At 39.6% G+C, this 17089-nt stretch overlaps 1 protein-coding gene across 3 annotated transcripts in view; it reads right to left on the bottom strand.

Moving 5' to 3' along the window:
- Positions 1 to 188: 188 nt before the first annotated feature.
- The window catches only part of LOC121898488 (alpha-2-macroglobulin-like), a 29637-nt gene continuing 12736 nt past the window's right edge, over positions 189 to 17089 (bottom strand). For all 3 annotated transcript variants that reach the window (XM_042413610.1, XM_042413609.1, XM_042413608.1), the window contains 15 exons: positions 16952 to 17073; positions 16791 to 16842; positions 15716 to 15799; positions 14885 to 15061; positions 13598 to 13673; positions 13237 to 13393; positions 13067 to 13141; positions 11552 to 11714; positions 8007 to 8194; positions 1928 to 2140; positions 1449 to 1573; positions 1125 to 1215; positions 867 to 1038; positions 659 to 700; positions 189 to 442 (listed from right to left, as the gene is read on the bottom strand). In XM_042413610.1, coding sequence (XP_042269544.1) covers positions 438 to 442; positions 659 to 700; positions 867 to 1038; positions 1125 to 1215; positions 1449 to 1573; positions 1928 to 2140; positions 8007 to 8194; positions 11552 to 11714; positions 13067 to 13141; positions 13237 to 13393; positions 13598 to 13673; positions 14885 to 15061; positions 15716 to 15799; positions 16791 to 16842; positions 16952 to 17073 — 1742 coding nt within the window. In that variant the 3' untranslated portion in view covers positions 189 to 437. The remainder of the gene's footprint in view (positions 443 to 658; positions 701 to 866; positions 1039 to 1124; positions 1216 to 1448; positions 1574 to 1927; positions 2141 to 8006; positions 8195 to 11551; positions 11715 to 13066; positions 13142 to 13236; positions 13394 to 13597; positions 13674 to 14884; positions 15062 to 15715; positions 15800 to 16790; positions 16843 to 16951; positions 17074 to 17089) is intronic.

Genomic DNA, 17089 nt, shown 5'->3' with positions numbered 1-17089 from the left:
GGTTGTTTTAAATGTGCTTTATAAATAAATTTGACTTGAGTTGACTTGAAAGCCATTAGAACACTTACTTTTTGAATGTGTCCACTTTCCATACTAAGCTGACCTGCACAATGTTATTTCTGGTCAATTAATGAAATACATATAAAGAAAACTGGAGAGACAGAGTTGAGTATAAGAACAGTTTTGAATGGGACATTCAGATGACATTTTATTGTACATTGTGTATGGATTTCACTTTAGACACATACAGGAGTTACACAGCTGAAAGGATTTGTGGCAAAATGTAACAAGCAAAATAAGTGTTAACTGTTTGTGTATGATTACACTAACAGACATGGAGCTACACAACGTATATAAAATGAACATTTTTAAAGTGCAAGTCCTTTTAAAATCTTCTGAAATCTGTGATGACCTGAGGACTGACCACCCTTCACTCTTCATGCTGCAAAAGAAAGAAAGAAAATAATTCTGTTAAGACTACATATGTTGATTTCTAAATTGTTGTACATACTTAGATTAAGATCTTAGATTAGATCTGTCAAAACAATTTATAACATGCTGCTTTTTGTGGTCAGGTTAAAATTGGTTAAAATGAGGTTTTTTTCAGGTCATTAAATGAATGTTTTAAGTGTTCCTGTATGTTATTGCAGATTGTTACCGGCAGCACAAGGGTAGCTGTATTCTGTCTCAGCCTGGTCACCTGAGAGGAAAAAGAAGTAGAAGAGACATTAAAACAAACAAAAACATTCAAACCCTCTTCATGTGTCCAAAACTCCAGCACATTTACAACTTGTAGTTCTCCAAATTATATTTCTTATAACTGTTCAGTTTGTTTGTAAGTGGGTTTTAGAGTTAATGTGATTTACTTGGCTGGTAGTAGTCATAGATCTTGACCACGGCTGGCTTCAGGTTCTGCACTTGGACCTCCTGTACGAGCTCTAAGCTGTGGTTGATGGGTATGTCCTTTGGTAACTCTAAGTACACCAGAACATGATCTTCCTTTTCTTCGACACGATCCACCAGCGGGGCACGTTTGAGCTGTGAGGACATGATATTCAGCTGAGTTACCACGACATCGACATCTGACACAAATATTACAGGTTTAAACTACAGTAATAAGTTACCCATTTCAAAGACTCTGGATCTGGGACAAATCCAGAGAGCATTTTGATGTCCAGGATCACCATGTTTGAACTGGTCTCCTTCCCACTATAACTGTAATGGAACCATAAAAAATGTGATGTTACACAGTGAGATATTACTCTGTTCTTCATAGTTGTACTGGCTGATGCATAGAGAGTTTTTAATGTGAGGCACTGGCAGTACTACAAAATAACTACAAAGTTGTAAACATTTCCAACATGTCCATCCACCAACAGTTACTTAGGAGATTATTTGTTTGAAATTGCATAATTCTTCTATCATTGTTGTACCGTTGATGTACTTACAGTGATTTTAGCTTCAGAGTGAGTTTAGGTGTGGTGGATTTGCTGGTGCAGTTAGCCTCTGGTTTTACCTCCACACTGAGTGTAGTTACATCAGCAGGAGTTGGGATGTTATAATGAAGAGAAATCTGTCAAACAGGTACACAAGGAAGATTTAACATTCATAAAAAGTTAACAAGAATCTTATGAATTTCCTTTCCCCTTTGAGAAGTACCATCTGGTTTTCACAGGCTAATGATTGTAGTTTTAGGTTTCCAGATTGAGAAAAAGATTTCGAGTGATGCTGCCTCTTTCCTTGGGTGGAGGAATAAACATTTAAAATGAATACATTTCCTTAATTTATAAAATCATTTCTGTATCTCCCCATCTTTTTGGCAAAATAATTTCATGATAGTTAAATAAGGGATAGATTTCATTCCTTTTTTGGAACAATAAGGGATGAAATTTATCTATCTACCAACAGATCTCCAGCATTCACTGACCTGCATTGACGCACATGCAGTTCCCTTCACCTCCAGGCTGTACTTTCCTGTCATGTCCTGCAGCATCTTCTCCTGGTAGAGCAGTTTGTTGTTCTGGTTCACATCAAATGTCAGCTGGCCACTGGGAGACTGGACTGTCACTGTGCTTGAACCCTCTGGACTGAACACCAGAGTGGAGTAGAGAGCCAGAGCCTGAAGAGCCACCACTGTGTCCTACAACACACACACACACACACACACATAGTCGTGTCTCCATCACTTCAGAGGACATTACATTAACTTACATTCATATCCTGGAGACTTATCCTAACCTTAACCCTAACCACCACATGCCTAACCCTGACCTTAACATAACCCTAAACTCACCTTAACTTTAAACCAAGTCTTCACCTTAAAATTAATGATTTACATTAGGGGGACTTGCTTTTTGTCCTCACATCATGACTGTGTAAACAGATTTATGTCCCCAAAACATGAGGAATACCTGGACCACACACACACACACACACACACACACACACAGAGAGAGAAAAGTATAGAAATGTACAAATGTACTTACTTCATATATGCAGCACATATTCATATGTAATAAACTTTTATTGTTGAGAGACATGTAGCAGACTTTTCATATTCATCTTTTCTTATAATCTCATTCATGCAACCATATTGCAACTTTATATTTAACAATAAAGGCAGACATGATTTTTACTTTTCGTAACCTCACAATTATCAGGTTCTATCTGCATTCTGAGTGGTTTTTGAGATATTGAGGTTCAAAGTTTTGACATCCTAGTTAGCAAAACTGACATAAAGTACAAATACCCTTAATGTGCTCTAAATATATATTATCAAAATCTTTTTAATCACATTTTAAAGTGTTGTTTTTATAACCAGCTGATTTCTAATAGAACCTTCTAACTCTGAGAATTCAGAAAAGAAGATGATTTTGTTGGAAAAAGTAAATAGATTTGTCATATTTTGTTTTAATACACAGAATCAATGGATGAACTACTGAAGCGAGTTATGTTTTATGATATTTGGGCACAGACAACGATTTAGCTGCATGTTTTAAAGTTAGACATAATTACATTTGGTTTTCATTGACAGATTTGAACTGATAAATTTAAGACATAAAGAACATTTAAAAATGTTTCTTTGTTAATTTCCTTTCTCTGCTTTGATGTTTTTTTGCTGCTGTCTCTGTCTGTTGCTCTTCATCTAAGAGCTTTTCTGCTCTCAAATTTACTTATTTACATATTTATTTATTTATTTGTTTGTTTGTTTGTTGTACTTCAACAACAATCTAGGGTCTCTGTCAGTGTCTGAGCTCTGAATGTTTCTCTGTCATTACTGATTCTCCTGCAGGACCCAAGTTATAACATTAAACACACACAAACACAGTTAGCAGCAGGTAGTGTTAGCATCAGCAAACAGCAGCCTGAATGTATCTCATATTCTTACATATTCAAATTTCTCTTTCATATTTGTTAAGTACTCAGAGTAACTTAGTCACTAAAGGGGAGTTTTTCCTTGCTGCTGTCGCCAAGTGCTGCTCATGGGAGACTCATGCAGTCTAGACCTGCTCTATGTTAAAAGTGCCCTGAGATAACCTTTGTTAACTAATTATTGCTAACAACTCTGCTAACTGTGTAATTAAACTTAGAAAGATAGCTGACTAGCATGGTACAGTAGATAGAAGTCAACATCAGCTTCTCACTGAGCTCAAACAAGATACAAAACTTTAGGTTATTTACATAACCCCGGTTCTCTAAGTAATATAAGTGAGATGTCTCACTATGGGATGCACACCTCGCTGCAGACCTCAGAGGCATTAATCTCATTACGCCAATCCTGATTGGCTGGTGAACGTGTTCGTCCGCACCAGGTAGTGCCACCTACCTTAAATAGCTGCTGCAAACGACACAGTCTCATTCAAGATAAGAACCTCTTCTCACTCGCCCAAGCAAGAGGGGTTGTCTGGTGAGACATCTCACTCAGAGAACTGGGGTTATGTAAATAACCTAAAGTTCTCTTTCATAATATTCGTTTCGATGTCTCACTATGGGATGTGGTAGCTCCCGTATTGCCAGACAAGCTTATCTAGCATCCACCAACCCACAGAGAGAGCCGCTCTGTTCCAGCTAGGACTCCAGGACCACGCGTGCTACACACGGGGCAGAGACGTCCAGCATATAGAAACGGACAAAAGTGAGAGGTGAAGACCAGCTCGCCGCAGCACAACTATCCTGAACAGAAACTCCCCTGAATAAGGCCCAGGATGCGGCCAAGCCACGAATAGAGCGCACTCGCAGACCCGCTGGCGGCTGCAGACCCTGACTCATATAAGCCAAAGCAATCGCCTCCACCAGAGAGGCATTGCTTAGTAACAGGATTTCCCTTATCAGGATTAGCCCAGGAGACAAACAGAGTGACCCCTACCCCGTGGAAAGCTGCAGCTTTTCGCGGGGGAGGGACAGCGGGTGTTGCCACCGCACTGTTTATTTTGTTCATTGTTTCTGTTTTGGCTTTGTTTATGTGCTGCGCCCTCGGCCTTTGGCCTGGATGTGTCAGCGGACACTTTTTAGTTTCTTTAGGAAAATATGTGTGTGTGTGCGTGCTTTGAGACATGAGAGAGGGGCAACAGCTGAACCCTCTGCACCGTAGTCTCCTTTCCTCACTGCCCGCTCTGGCACTGTTCGCGGCAACTGGTAGTCGGGGGTGTGGGGGGCCCCTGAAAGCACACATGAAAGCCCAACAGGTGGAGCTGGAGAACGGGGAACGTCTAGCTGCATCACCGGTGGAGAGAGGTGCTGTCAAGCCGCTCTCTTCTTCTTCCTGGCCTGCAGGCTGGCAGCTTGAGCGGGTCGTGCCGGCGGAGCTGCAGCCGGAGCTGGGGCTTTTCTGGGCCAGCTGGTCCTAGCCTCCTGTCTGGGTGACAGAGACGGGGCTGGCTGAGGTTTCGGCTGTTTAGGGATTTTAAACTGCGGAACCTGGGAAGCAGCCTGAGCGAAGGTTTTTCGCTACACAGGTGGAGAGGGAACTGGGGAGGCAAAGCTGGAGAGCTTCGACCTCCTTCTTCTTGGCTTCACATCGCCGCTGCATAGAAGCTAGTGCAGAGCCGAAGATACCCTCTGGGACGATGGGCATGTCCAGGATATCGTCCTTCTCTCTGTCCGACAGGTTGGTGAGGTTTAGCCACCGCGCTCGTTCCTGTAGGACCATTGTTCCCATCGCTCTTCCCGTGGCCTGGACTGCGCAGCGTTGGATACGGAGACACAGGTCGGTAAGAACCGGTATCTCCTCCCACGTAGCTGGGTCCTGTGTCCGTGCAAAATCCTCGCATATCTCCGCCTGATATGCCATGAGCATGGAGAGGACATTGAGCGCTCTGGCCGAAAGTGCTGCCGCTTTGTAAGCCTTCTCAGTCAGGGCTGACTGAAACCGGTCAGACTTAGATGGCAGTGCAGGGCTCCTAGAGGACATCGTTGACAGCCGGGGGTGAAGGTGGGTGGCAATGAGAGGCTCCATCGGAGGCATACGGAGCAGACCCCAGCTCTCCATCGCTTCACAGTCGAGGGACGAGGCACCGGGTATTGGGCTCCTGCTGGTGTGAGGGCGGTCCTTCCATGAACGCGCAACCTCATCCAGCAGCTCCGGGAAGACGGGGAGAAGTTGCTTTGTCGCACTCTTAGCCAAGGGCAACTTCTTCCTCTCGTAGCGGGATCTGGTGGTCTCCGCTATGACAGCAGGCCAGGGGATGGCCAGTCGGTCTGCAGCACATTTGCACACGTCGAGCAAGTCTGAGCTGGGGAGAGGAGAAGCTGGTGTGCTACTCTCATCTCCATCCCGAAAGGCGGTGGAGGTCCCGGGTTGCGCAGCCCAGGCTGGAGTGATGAAAATGTTGTCGTCCTCTTCATCCTCTGATATGCAGATATCCGCGGCGTCATCTTCATCTTCTCCATAGTCCATAGTCCAGCTACAGACGCTAAGTAAGATCCGTCTGTGGACAGTTAAGCTAGCTAGCTCCTGACGTAAGATATGCTCCGAGTGAGAAGAGGTGTTTGAATGAGACTGTGTCGTCCGCAGCAACTATTTAAGTAATGAGATTAATGCTTCTGAGGTCTGCAGCGAGGCATGCATCCCATTGTGAGACATCGAAACGAATATTATGAAAGAGAACTGACTTTAACTCGATGATTGTATCAGTGTCTTACTGAATTATTTTGATAAAATTAATCAATTTGGAAAAACTTAAGACTGAGCAGCATTTCATGATGTTTTCAGCTCATTCAACCACAGTCCATGGATGTATTATAAGAGCTGGATACTGAACTAAAAATGGCGCCTATTCACTCCAACAGGAATTGCTTGCCTGGCGCATACGCCAGAAAAAGTTTCTAGCTTCCAGGTTTGCTTCCGTGTTGTGCTGCCCGCTGAATATGTGCAGTAGTGTTTCCCCTGCTTGGCCCATAGACTTTACATTGTGATGACGTCATGGATTTTTAAATCGCTTTTCTCGGCTTGAGGAAAGTTTTACAAATATAAAACCTACATGAATCAAAAGTTCACAATAGAAAGAGTCATAATTGACGTTGTTTGCAGTTCGAAGTGTCCTGTCAACAGTTTTACAGACGTCTGTTTTACAGTGGTGGTCTATGGGGAAAATGCTTTTTAGGCTGCAGGGGGATTTTTCGCTGCAATACTGTGAGTGGCCACTGGGCAAAATCAGCTGCAAGGCTGAGTGGCAGCGCCCTATCCAGCTCTTATTATTCATCCATGCCACAGTCACAGAGCAGTGAGGTTAAATGGTGAAGAGGTGGAACCTGATTGGTCCTTCTGTCCAGCTCTGATTGGTGCTTCGCAGATGAAACCATGTAGTCTAGTTAGAGATTGATTTTTGAGAGAGAACATTTTCTTTTCTCAAATTTTAGGGCCAATAATGCAGAAAACAAAATTAAACCTACACAAACTGTTAATAACATGTCAAAGAATACTTTCAAATGAATAACTAATTTTTGACAAAAATGTCAGATAGAACCATAAAATTCTGAGGGCACGATTTATCAATTTCAAGTCTCTCGAAGATGTTGATCAATTGATAGTAATGGCTGCCTAAAGGTAGGAAAGTTATGATTTAAATCTGGAAAGTAATGCTCAGTATATGTGATTTGAAGTTAATAGACTATGATACTGCTTTTGTCCTTGGTGTGATACAATCACTGAAATCAAATTATAATCATAATTTCTAAGGTCAGTTTTGCATGGAAAATTCTCTGCCTCTGAAACGGAGGCATAAACATGGGATGGGATTTACAAGAACCGCAAGGAAAGTTGTAGTGAGAAAAATAAACATGCATTAAACATAGGTTTGAATATAACAAACTGCTTATTAGAAACAAAAAAATAGGCTTTTATTAACAAACACAGTATCTGACTACTGTAATGCAGAAAACAATAGAAGGGGAAGTTTTGGTTTGTGTTGATCAAATTCAAATTTGAACTCTACCATCAATGAACTATATCATCACTATAGGCTGCAACTACAAATCTTTCTTTTGTTGAGACATTTAAGTGAGTGTTGGGCTGCATTTATGTCAGGATCCATATCAACACAACATCCACCACAACCTGCACAGGTCTGATCTGATGAACCTTTTGCTCCATCCTTCTCTCTCTCTGTCTCCACCAGTTGTGGTGCCTTGTGTATATTTTGTGCATTTTTAATTAGTCTTATTGTGTCACTTCATCTGCTTTTCATTTCCCATGAACGTGTTTATTGCCTCCTAATGTATTAATAATTACATATATGCTAAAGATCATAATATCATCATTTATGAGTAATACCTAACAGTTTTCTCAGGTGGAGTTGCCAAGCAACTATTTTGTAATCAAAATCAGTCAAACTGCTAATTTGCATAATGAGGTGCCATCTTAGTAAATCAGATGATGAAAACACAGATTGTGGCCACAAGCTCTATGAAAACAGTAGCTCACATTTACACAATTCCATTTTCTTATAAATCTATCCCTGTACTGTATGTTTGACTCAAAGTTCCACAATCAGCTGTTTTGAATGTACCTGTGTAGAGGAGAAGCCTCCATAAGAGTTCTGCTGGTCTGTCAGCCATCTGACGATGCGGCTGGTGTAGGCCAGGTCTTCAGCAGTAGGGGAGGCGATGAGTTTTGCCAGTATGACATACGAGCTGATCTCCACAGACAGAGAGGCTGACGTTTCTGTTGCTGTCTGAGACCAGCGAAGCCGGCCCCCTAAAGACAGCCATTCACAACATATAACCTTTATTTAATCAGGTAGTTTCATTGAGATCAGGATCTCTTTTGCGAGAAGGATCCAAATAAAGCAGGAGAAATAAAACAGAGAAGCCACACATCACACAATCGGTCAGATATACTGTATCTGTACATCCATCAAATGGGCTGAGACTTTCAAGTTTTAATGTCCATGAAAATGAAATGGTAGTCTTCCAAAATCAGTATTTACTCATGGGGTTTCAAAAGTTAGCCTGACCTGGTACTGATAAGCTGTAGTTTTAAATTTGAGAAGAGATGTAATATGCTGAGGGATCTTTAGTGGGAGACATGTAGAAACAAAAATGGTAGTGTGTAGTTCTCTGGTTCATAGTGAGGACCAACCCACTTCCTGACTTTCTGATGACAGTGATCTCCTCCAATGAAACACAGGGCACAGTGGTAAACTGCATCAAGTTGTTTTAAGGTGGAATGAGCAGCATGAGAGTACTATGTGTCCATAGTCAAGCATAGTTTTCCTGTCGAATTCCTCCTCTAGAGCTACATTTCTAAGTATCTACAGGCCACCTAAATACTGCGCTACCTTTTTTGATGATTTTGCTGAACTGCTGTCTATTATCTGTACTGACTTTGACTGTGTAGTTATTGTTGGTGATTTTAACATCCATGTTGACAACCCCCAGGACAGAGGGACTAAAAAACTGTGTTATATTCTCGATAACTATGGACTGACTCAGCATGTGACAGAGCCCACACACAACAAGGTGCACACTCTGGACTTAATCATCTCTAAGGGTCTGAACATTTCTAAGGTTGTAGTGACTGATGTTGTTCTCTCTGATCATTCCTGTGTTTTCTTTGAGAGTGCTATCTCCATGCACACAAATGTTCAAACAGAGGTAATCACAAAACAGTATATCACTGAAAACAAAAGTGAAATATTTATTTAGGCTTTCTATTCCACACCGGCCGTCTCTTGGGTCTCAGTCAATGAGTGTGTAGATAATTTCAGCTCTAAAATTACAAATGTTATTGATGCCATTGCACTCACTAAGGTTAAGGTTGTCTCTGGTAAGAAAAGTTCTCTATGGAGAAATGCCACGCTGGTCAGAATGGAAAAAAAGAGTGTTGAAAAGCTGAATGCAGGTGAAAAACAAATCTATAAAGAGAGACATCACATTTATAATTTGGAACTGAGAAATGCAAGGTGGTCCTTCTTCTCTGACATCATTGCCAAAAACAATAATAATGCACGTGCCTTATTTGCTACTGTCGACAGGCTAACAAACCCTCCTGTATCAGTTGCCCCTGAACATCTATCCACCAAGGCTTGCAATGAATTTGCCTCCTTTTTCACTCACAAAATTCAGAAAATTAGACAAGCAGTCAGTGCCTCCATATCAGGAGCAGGATATGTGTTATCCCTGTGTCCACTTAAAATTAATTTGAGTAGTATGATACAATACCATCCGATCAACCACAAAAACCTGGAGGACATTATACAACATCTGAAATCCTCCTATTGCTGCCTTGATATTCTGCCCACAGGCTTTTTCAAAATTGTTTCCTACAGACTGTCAACACATCTCTTCTCTCAGGTGTCTTCCCACACACCCTGAAAACTGCCGTCATCAAGCCACTCTTGAAAAAGAACAATCTAGACACTTCATTAATGAGCAACTATAGGCCCATATCAAACCTCCTGTTTTTAAGTAAAATCATTAAAAAAAACCTTTTTTCAACAGCTGAACAACTTTGTGGCACTAAACAACCGTTTTGATGTCTCCCAGTTAGGATTTCAACCACATCACAGCATTGACACTGCTCTTATTAAGGTCTTCAATGACATACACTTAAACACTGACAGAATTACAGTGGCAGAATTACAGTATTAGTATTACTGGATCTCAGTACGGTTGACCGCAACATATTACTAGACAGATTGGAAAACTGGGTGGGACTTTCTGGCACAGTACTGAACTGGTTTGAATCCAACTTAAAGGAAAGGGAATACTTTTTGTCTATAGGTAATCACACATCTGAGGGACAAAAATGACATGCGGAGTTCCCCAAGGCTCCATTCTGGGTCCTCTGCTGTTCAACGTCTACATGCTCCCACTAGCTCAGATTATGGAAAACAACAAAATATGTTACCACAGTTATGCAGATGACACACGAATTTACATAACCATATCACCAGGGGACGATGGTCCAATACAAGCATTGAGTAAGTGCATTGGACAAATCAACGTTTGGATGTGCCAGAATTTTCTTCAGTTAAAGAAAAACCAAACTGAAGTAATTGTTTTTGGAGCCAAGGAAGAACAATTAAAAGTCAGCACTCAGCTTCAATCGATAATGTTAAAAACTGCAAACCAAGCCAGAAATCTTGGTGTAGTCATGGACTCAGACCTGAATTTCAACAGCCACATTAAGACAATTACAAACCTACTATCATCTGAAGAATAAGAAGGAATAAAAACAAGAATTAAAGGACTTATGTCTCAGCAGGATTTGGAAAAACTTGTCCATGCATTTATCTTCAGCAGACTTTACTACTGTAACGCTGTCTTCACAGGTCTCCCTAAAAAAAATCAATCAGACAGCTGCAGCTGATTCAGAACACTGCTGCTCGAGTCCTCACTATGACCAAGAAAGTAGATCATATAACTCCAGTTCTCAGATCTTTACACTGGCTTCCTGTCTGTCAAAGAATTTATTTAAAAATACGGCTGTTGGTTTATAAAGCACTGAATGGTTTAGGGCCAAATTACATTTCTGATCTGCTGCTACATTATGAACCATCTAGACCTCTCAGGTCGTCTGGGACAGGTCTGCTTTTTGGCCCCAGAGTAGAAACTAAACATGGAGAAGCAGTGTTCAGTTTTTATGCTCCACATATCTGGAATAAGCTCCCAGAAAACTGCAGGTCTGCTGCAACTCTCAGTTCTTTTATATCACAGCTGAAGACTTTTCTGTTTACCACTGCCTTTTATTAAACCAAATTTGAGGGTTAATATTTTACACTGCACTGTAACTTTTATTCTCCTGTTTTATCTGTCTTATTCTATTTTAGCTTCTTTTTATTTCCAAATTCAACACTTTTTAATTGTATTTAAATGTCTTGTTTTACTTGTGTTGCTTTTATATTCTGTCTTGATGCATTTTATGCTCTATGAAAAGCACTTTGAATTGCCTTGTTGTTGAAATGTGCTATACAAATAAACTTGCCTTGCCTTGTCCTCAAGAACAAAACATGCTTAGACAGATCATTACAGATGACAGATAAACAGGCACAAGTTGAGCTACATTCACAGTGATGAAGTCAGAGTGATTTCATTTAGGAGGATGACTCACCGTCTTTTGATGCAACCGTGTCTAAGTGCTGTAGAAGTTGAGCACGGGTCTCCATGTCTCCAGCCAGGGTGAAGACGTATGCCAGCAGAGCTGTAGTGTAGGTGTTGCTGAGGTCACTGGTGGACTCCTTAAGGCAAGACAAGCTCTTCTTCACCACAGGATCCTGAAACAGATAAAAATCACATTGTAGTATATCTTCTTATGACTCAACTGATTTTGATTGATCTAAACACAACTTGTTCATTTTATGTTTTCCCATGGACCAAAGACAATTCATTGAATGCCTTTGACTGCCATGTTAACAAATTCTTTTATTCAAAGAAACGTAAATGAATTAAGGCATCAAATAAGTTTCCGCTCAGTGAGTTTCAATGGGGACTTATTATTGTTGTTGAGACAATTCTGACTTCAAGGACGAAGTGCATAAATCAAAGTTACAGCAGCACAGCAGTGACAAATTATTTAACAGCACCGCTAAACTGGATGACAAAGACTGATACAGAGGTAGCAAAACCACCACCAACACAGACCAACATTGAGCTCCAGCACAATGACATCCCCAAGTGAAGCCAACAATGCTAACCAACCAAACAGAGTGAGTTTCAGTGTGAAAGGTTTTTTTAAAATCTGTTTTGGATGGTGAATATACTACTCTCTGTTTTTTTTCTGTGCTGTGTGTGCTGTGGTTGCTACTGTTTAGCTGCTAACCATAGCCAGTTAGCAGAGCTAATTGTTTCATCAAACTCTTCCCAGTTGCAGAAGAAACATATTCATCGTTAGGTTATTAAGTGTTATAGGGCAGGTAATATTGTGTGTTAGTAGGATTAATTTTTGCTCTGAATACAAAACATTAGCACTAACAGGAGCAATAAATAAAATGGGGAGTTATATCAAGCGTCCAAGGTTTCTGCTGTGAAAGTCAAATAATAATTTTATGTAAACAATGAGCTGATAATAATATAAAAATCAATAATACTTATTAAATTCTTTGTTGTAGTAATTTTTGCAGTAAGCAAACAGCAGGTATCTCATATGTGCTAATGTTACCTAAAAAAGAAAATGCTAACATTATTTCTGTGAGGGATGCTTTTGTGCTTTTAACCCAGTGCTGCATGGATGGTTTTGGACACACAAAGACAATTTCTCACTTCATGTAGCACTAACTACATGTAGTCTGGGTCTGCGTTATCACGGCTATTAAAAACACTTTCCTAGATGACTGCCAATAAAAATGGATGTCGTCTTCTAATGGACTGATCTATGGTTGAGACTACTGAGCAGTGCTGAAGTAATGTCTGGAAGCATTTTGGATTGTGGATAAAGGTGAGGCTGTTTTCTGCCTGCAGTAATATTACCAAGAACATTTTTGAAAGATATCACTGCTAGCAAAAAATTAAACTAAAAACCTGCACACTGGGAAGACATGATGAAAGTGAGATTATGGAAAATTTACTTGAAATGAAACTTGAGTTTTCAGTGAAAACAACTTGAGATATTTGTGAAGATTGTGCTCACATCTTTGGCAATGTCCATCTCCAAGAAGGCAGCAGTGATGTAAGCACTGAGAGTCACTTCATCAGACACACCACCCTGTTAAGAGGAAGTATTATAAATAATATCATCTTTGTACATCTAATATTCAGGCTGGCATTAGTTACTAATGACCTGATCCCCTTTAACAGTACCTTCATTCTGTTATTAAAGAGTTTTCCTGACTTTTCGAAACAGCCATTTTGACGTTGTTTACTCTCCAGCCAAGTCTTAGACTCTTCAATCTTTGCTGGGTCAATGTAGATGAAAGACTTTGCTTTGACAAAGGATCTCAGCACAAAAGCAGTCAACCTGAGGATATAAAAACAAGGTTAGACATTGACTGAGACAGCAGAACAAGAGGAAGCACTTGAACTGTGTATTGTCTCATGATAGTCACCACAATACACTAACTAATACACTAATGCCTGCAGAAAGATGAAAGCCATCAGCTGCCAATGATCACATCATGTACATATACTCTAAGTACAGCATGTGATTCAGTAATGTTCTCACCAAGTGTTCCCCGTTCCTGCTCCAAATGTGCTGTAAGCGCCATCGTCATGTTTGTAGTTCAGCTGTCTCTGGTAGCCTGTGCAACAATAAAAGTATGCTTATTAAAGCTATAAGGATACACACACTTTCAGATTTAATAGCAAGTTCAATATTAAGGTTATCATCTGGGGTGAATTTGTTCATGATGGCTCCATAAGTTTGACAGCATGTGATATGTTCAGCCTCACTTTGCCCAAAATGTATTTACCTATTTGTTAAAGACATATTTTCTCAGACAATTTCGCACCACGAGCCATGAAGTTCCACATGAACACACGATTTACTGCCAAATTTAGAGCAGTTTTGGTTATTTCACACAAGAGAAGTCTCTCTGTGCTTGTTTTGCCTGTGCTCTTCTCACTGGCTTGAACTGAGCGTGGTTCAGTTGGAAAACGGTGACGTCACATTTTCACGTGCACTAATCACAAAGGAGCAATATTTGAAACAAAATGCAATGACGGTTGCAGGGTTTACTGCTTATGCTGTCAGGCCATTGTCAATCAAATCTGATCATTCTGAGTTTTTGAGTTTTAAACTATAAATACTAATAATGTTTCTCAGTCTAATTTTGTTCAAATTGTTCAACTTCCAGTAAAAGCACAAGTATTTGACATTAAAATTGATGCATATCCCTAATATATAAACTGTATATCAATTGAATGTCGGTTATTTTTGTACTCAGTTGTCCCAAATCACGCTACATGTATTCTCTGACTATATACAGTAGTTATGAGCATCTACAATTTTTCTCAATACACCATCTTCAACTCTTTCAGTCCCTTTCAGTCATTTTCACAATCTCAGTTTTGTAGATTTTATATTGGACTTTAAGGTAAGAGCCCACATTTTTCTTCTTTTTATGTGTGTGTGTGTTTCTTTTCTTTAGGGACTGTTATAATGACAAATCTGAGAAAAAGAAAAGTAAAGCTTATTATCAGAAATCCTCTCAGGGCCTCCAGACCAATCAGATTCAACAAGTAGGCGTGTTGGAAACTAATTATTTTCATTAAGTTGTAAGTAAACTGATAAATCTAATGAGGTCACTTGGTATCTACCTTTTTCATGCTGTTTGTAACTAAAAACACCAAAATATATTTTTTAATATTCTTAGCTCACTTTTTGAACATGTAATTTTGTCATTTGAAAGATAACCTCTCTGCCAAGCCAAGAAATAAACAGCAAAGTGAATATTATCACAACTTGATGAAAAATGTTAGTCAGGTTTGAGGGTGTTGCTCAGAGACTCACCACTGGTCAGGAAGCCTGTAGCCTTTTCCATGATGGCTGGGGTCAGCTGCTGGGTGTTTTTCAGGTACTGGAGGATGTAGATGTTGGGAGCCAGGAGAGCCATGTTCTGCTCTCCACATCCATACGGCATCTGCAGCAGTCCATCCAGGTTCTTCAGGGCCCGGCCGAGGATGTCACCTGCACAAAAACACTGACTCACTAAGCCTGAACATGTAACTAACCTCACCTTTCACCCTAAATGTATCTCATAAACACTAGTAATCTAAGTATATTTTCTTTTGGTTTTACAGCACTGAAAATGTTTGTAAGAGTTGTGAAGTTGTGAAGATGTATTTTCATTATTTGAAAAATATTATATATATAGTTAAAAAAAATTGAACGAAATTAATCACAGAAAAAGATGAGCTAAAGCCTTCTTTTGCTTAGAAACAGCAAGTCAGATGTTTTGCACATAAATCACGTGGGGGTTTTTTTCAAGCAAAATTTGTGCTTATTTTTCTTGGAAGCATGTTAACAAGCTTCAAAAAGAGCAGATACAGCAGGCAGTGCACAAAAGGAGTTTCTGTATTCTTTCCCATGACTGTGTTGCATTTGTTGTGTTCCTTGTACAAGTATAATCCTGCAATCACTAGTACTCATGCACATTTTTGACTATAAATCTGCTTTATGTGTTACATGGAACTGCAATGGTTGAAGTATAAAACCAAAACATAATATGACACTCCAGCTCTAATGTACTTTTTTGTTATTGATGCCTTTCTTTATGATGCTTGTTAAACTTAAGGATTTGTTTAGTTAAAGCAACACTCAATAAAACAAATAGTTGTTTACCCAGGACTGATATTGAGGCACGGGCAGATCCATCAATCATGTTCTCAGGGAGGTGTATATCTATTTCCTCTGTCAAAGCCTCCCCTGTGTACAGACAGAAAACAGTCAGCTTAGAGACAGAAAGCAGAGGTCACAACTAAAACAAGGTTATTTAGATTTAAGGTGAAGTCAGTGGATCATCAATTGCAGTGACGAAAATAACTGAATACATTTAATCAAGTAATATACTTAGGTAAATTTTAAAATACTTGTACTTTTACTTGAGTATTATACCTCCACTACATTTCAGTGGGAAATATTGTACTTTCTACTCCACCACATTTATTTGACAGCTTTAGTTACTTTTTAGATGAAGATTTGACACAATGGATAATATAACAAGCTTTTAAAATACAACACATTAAAGATGAAACCAGTGGTTTCCAACTTTTTTGGCTTTTGACATCTTACATAAAGCAGTGTGTAGTCGGGGTCACATTTCACATGTCTATGAGTTGTTAACAGCTCCACCAAATAGTGATTTTTCCCTCTAAACTTCTCACATGGTTTCATTTCAATAAATGTTCAAATGATCCAATATTTCACCAAAAATCAAAGATGTATTTCATCTTATATAATAAGTATATATAATATATCAGTTAGAAGGACCAGTCACCTACATTTACTTTAACTACATTTTGCTGCTAAAACTTATGTACTTTTACTTAAGTAGGATGTTTCATGCAGGACTTTTACTTGTAATGGATTATTTTTACATTGCTGTATTGGTATATTTACTTAAGTAAATGGTCTGAATTCTTTTTCCACCACTGATAGGAAATAAGATAGATGAATGCCACAAAACTGAAGGTTCTTTGGGTGTAATGAGTTTATGATAAAATGTAATAAAATGTATTTAAGTAATGACATTTAAAAGAAGACACTTGTACTAAACTTGAAACAATTGCCATAAATATACTGTAATTACTACCTTTTTGCAAGTAATGAATGTCTCAGTTACATGTTTGACATGTAATCTAGGGCACCCTTTCTAACTTTTACAAAACGTTTGATGCCTGGCCTCACCCATACTGACCTTTAGGGCAGAGCAGCCAGTTGTAGGTCTTTGTCTTCTCAGTTCCCTCAGCCTGAGAGGAAATGAGATAGGAAATAATGTGAGTTCCAGTGTTACTTTTATCTTAGATTTAATACAAAATGAAATGGTTTTCTTTGTCATCTTAGTTTTAGGGTACCAACCTTTATAATGAGAGATCGTGTAACCACGTCGATGCGACCTCTGTCTGGCACAGTCACGATCTCATTGTCACATGAAACCTCGGATGTCACAGCTTCAGCTTTCACAGTCACATTCACAACCCCTAAAAAAACATCATA

The sequence above is a fragment of the Thunnus maccoyii genome, chromosome 6 (assembly GCF_910596095.1).
Source record: "Thunnus maccoyii chromosome 6, fThuMac1.1, whole genome shotgun sequence".
Lineage (NCBI taxonomy): Eukaryota > Metazoa > Chordata > Actinopteri > Scombriformes > Scombridae > Thunnus > Thunnus maccoyii.
Note: the sequence above shows the minus strand (reverse complement) of the source record. Positions and strands in the feature narration are given on the sequence as shown.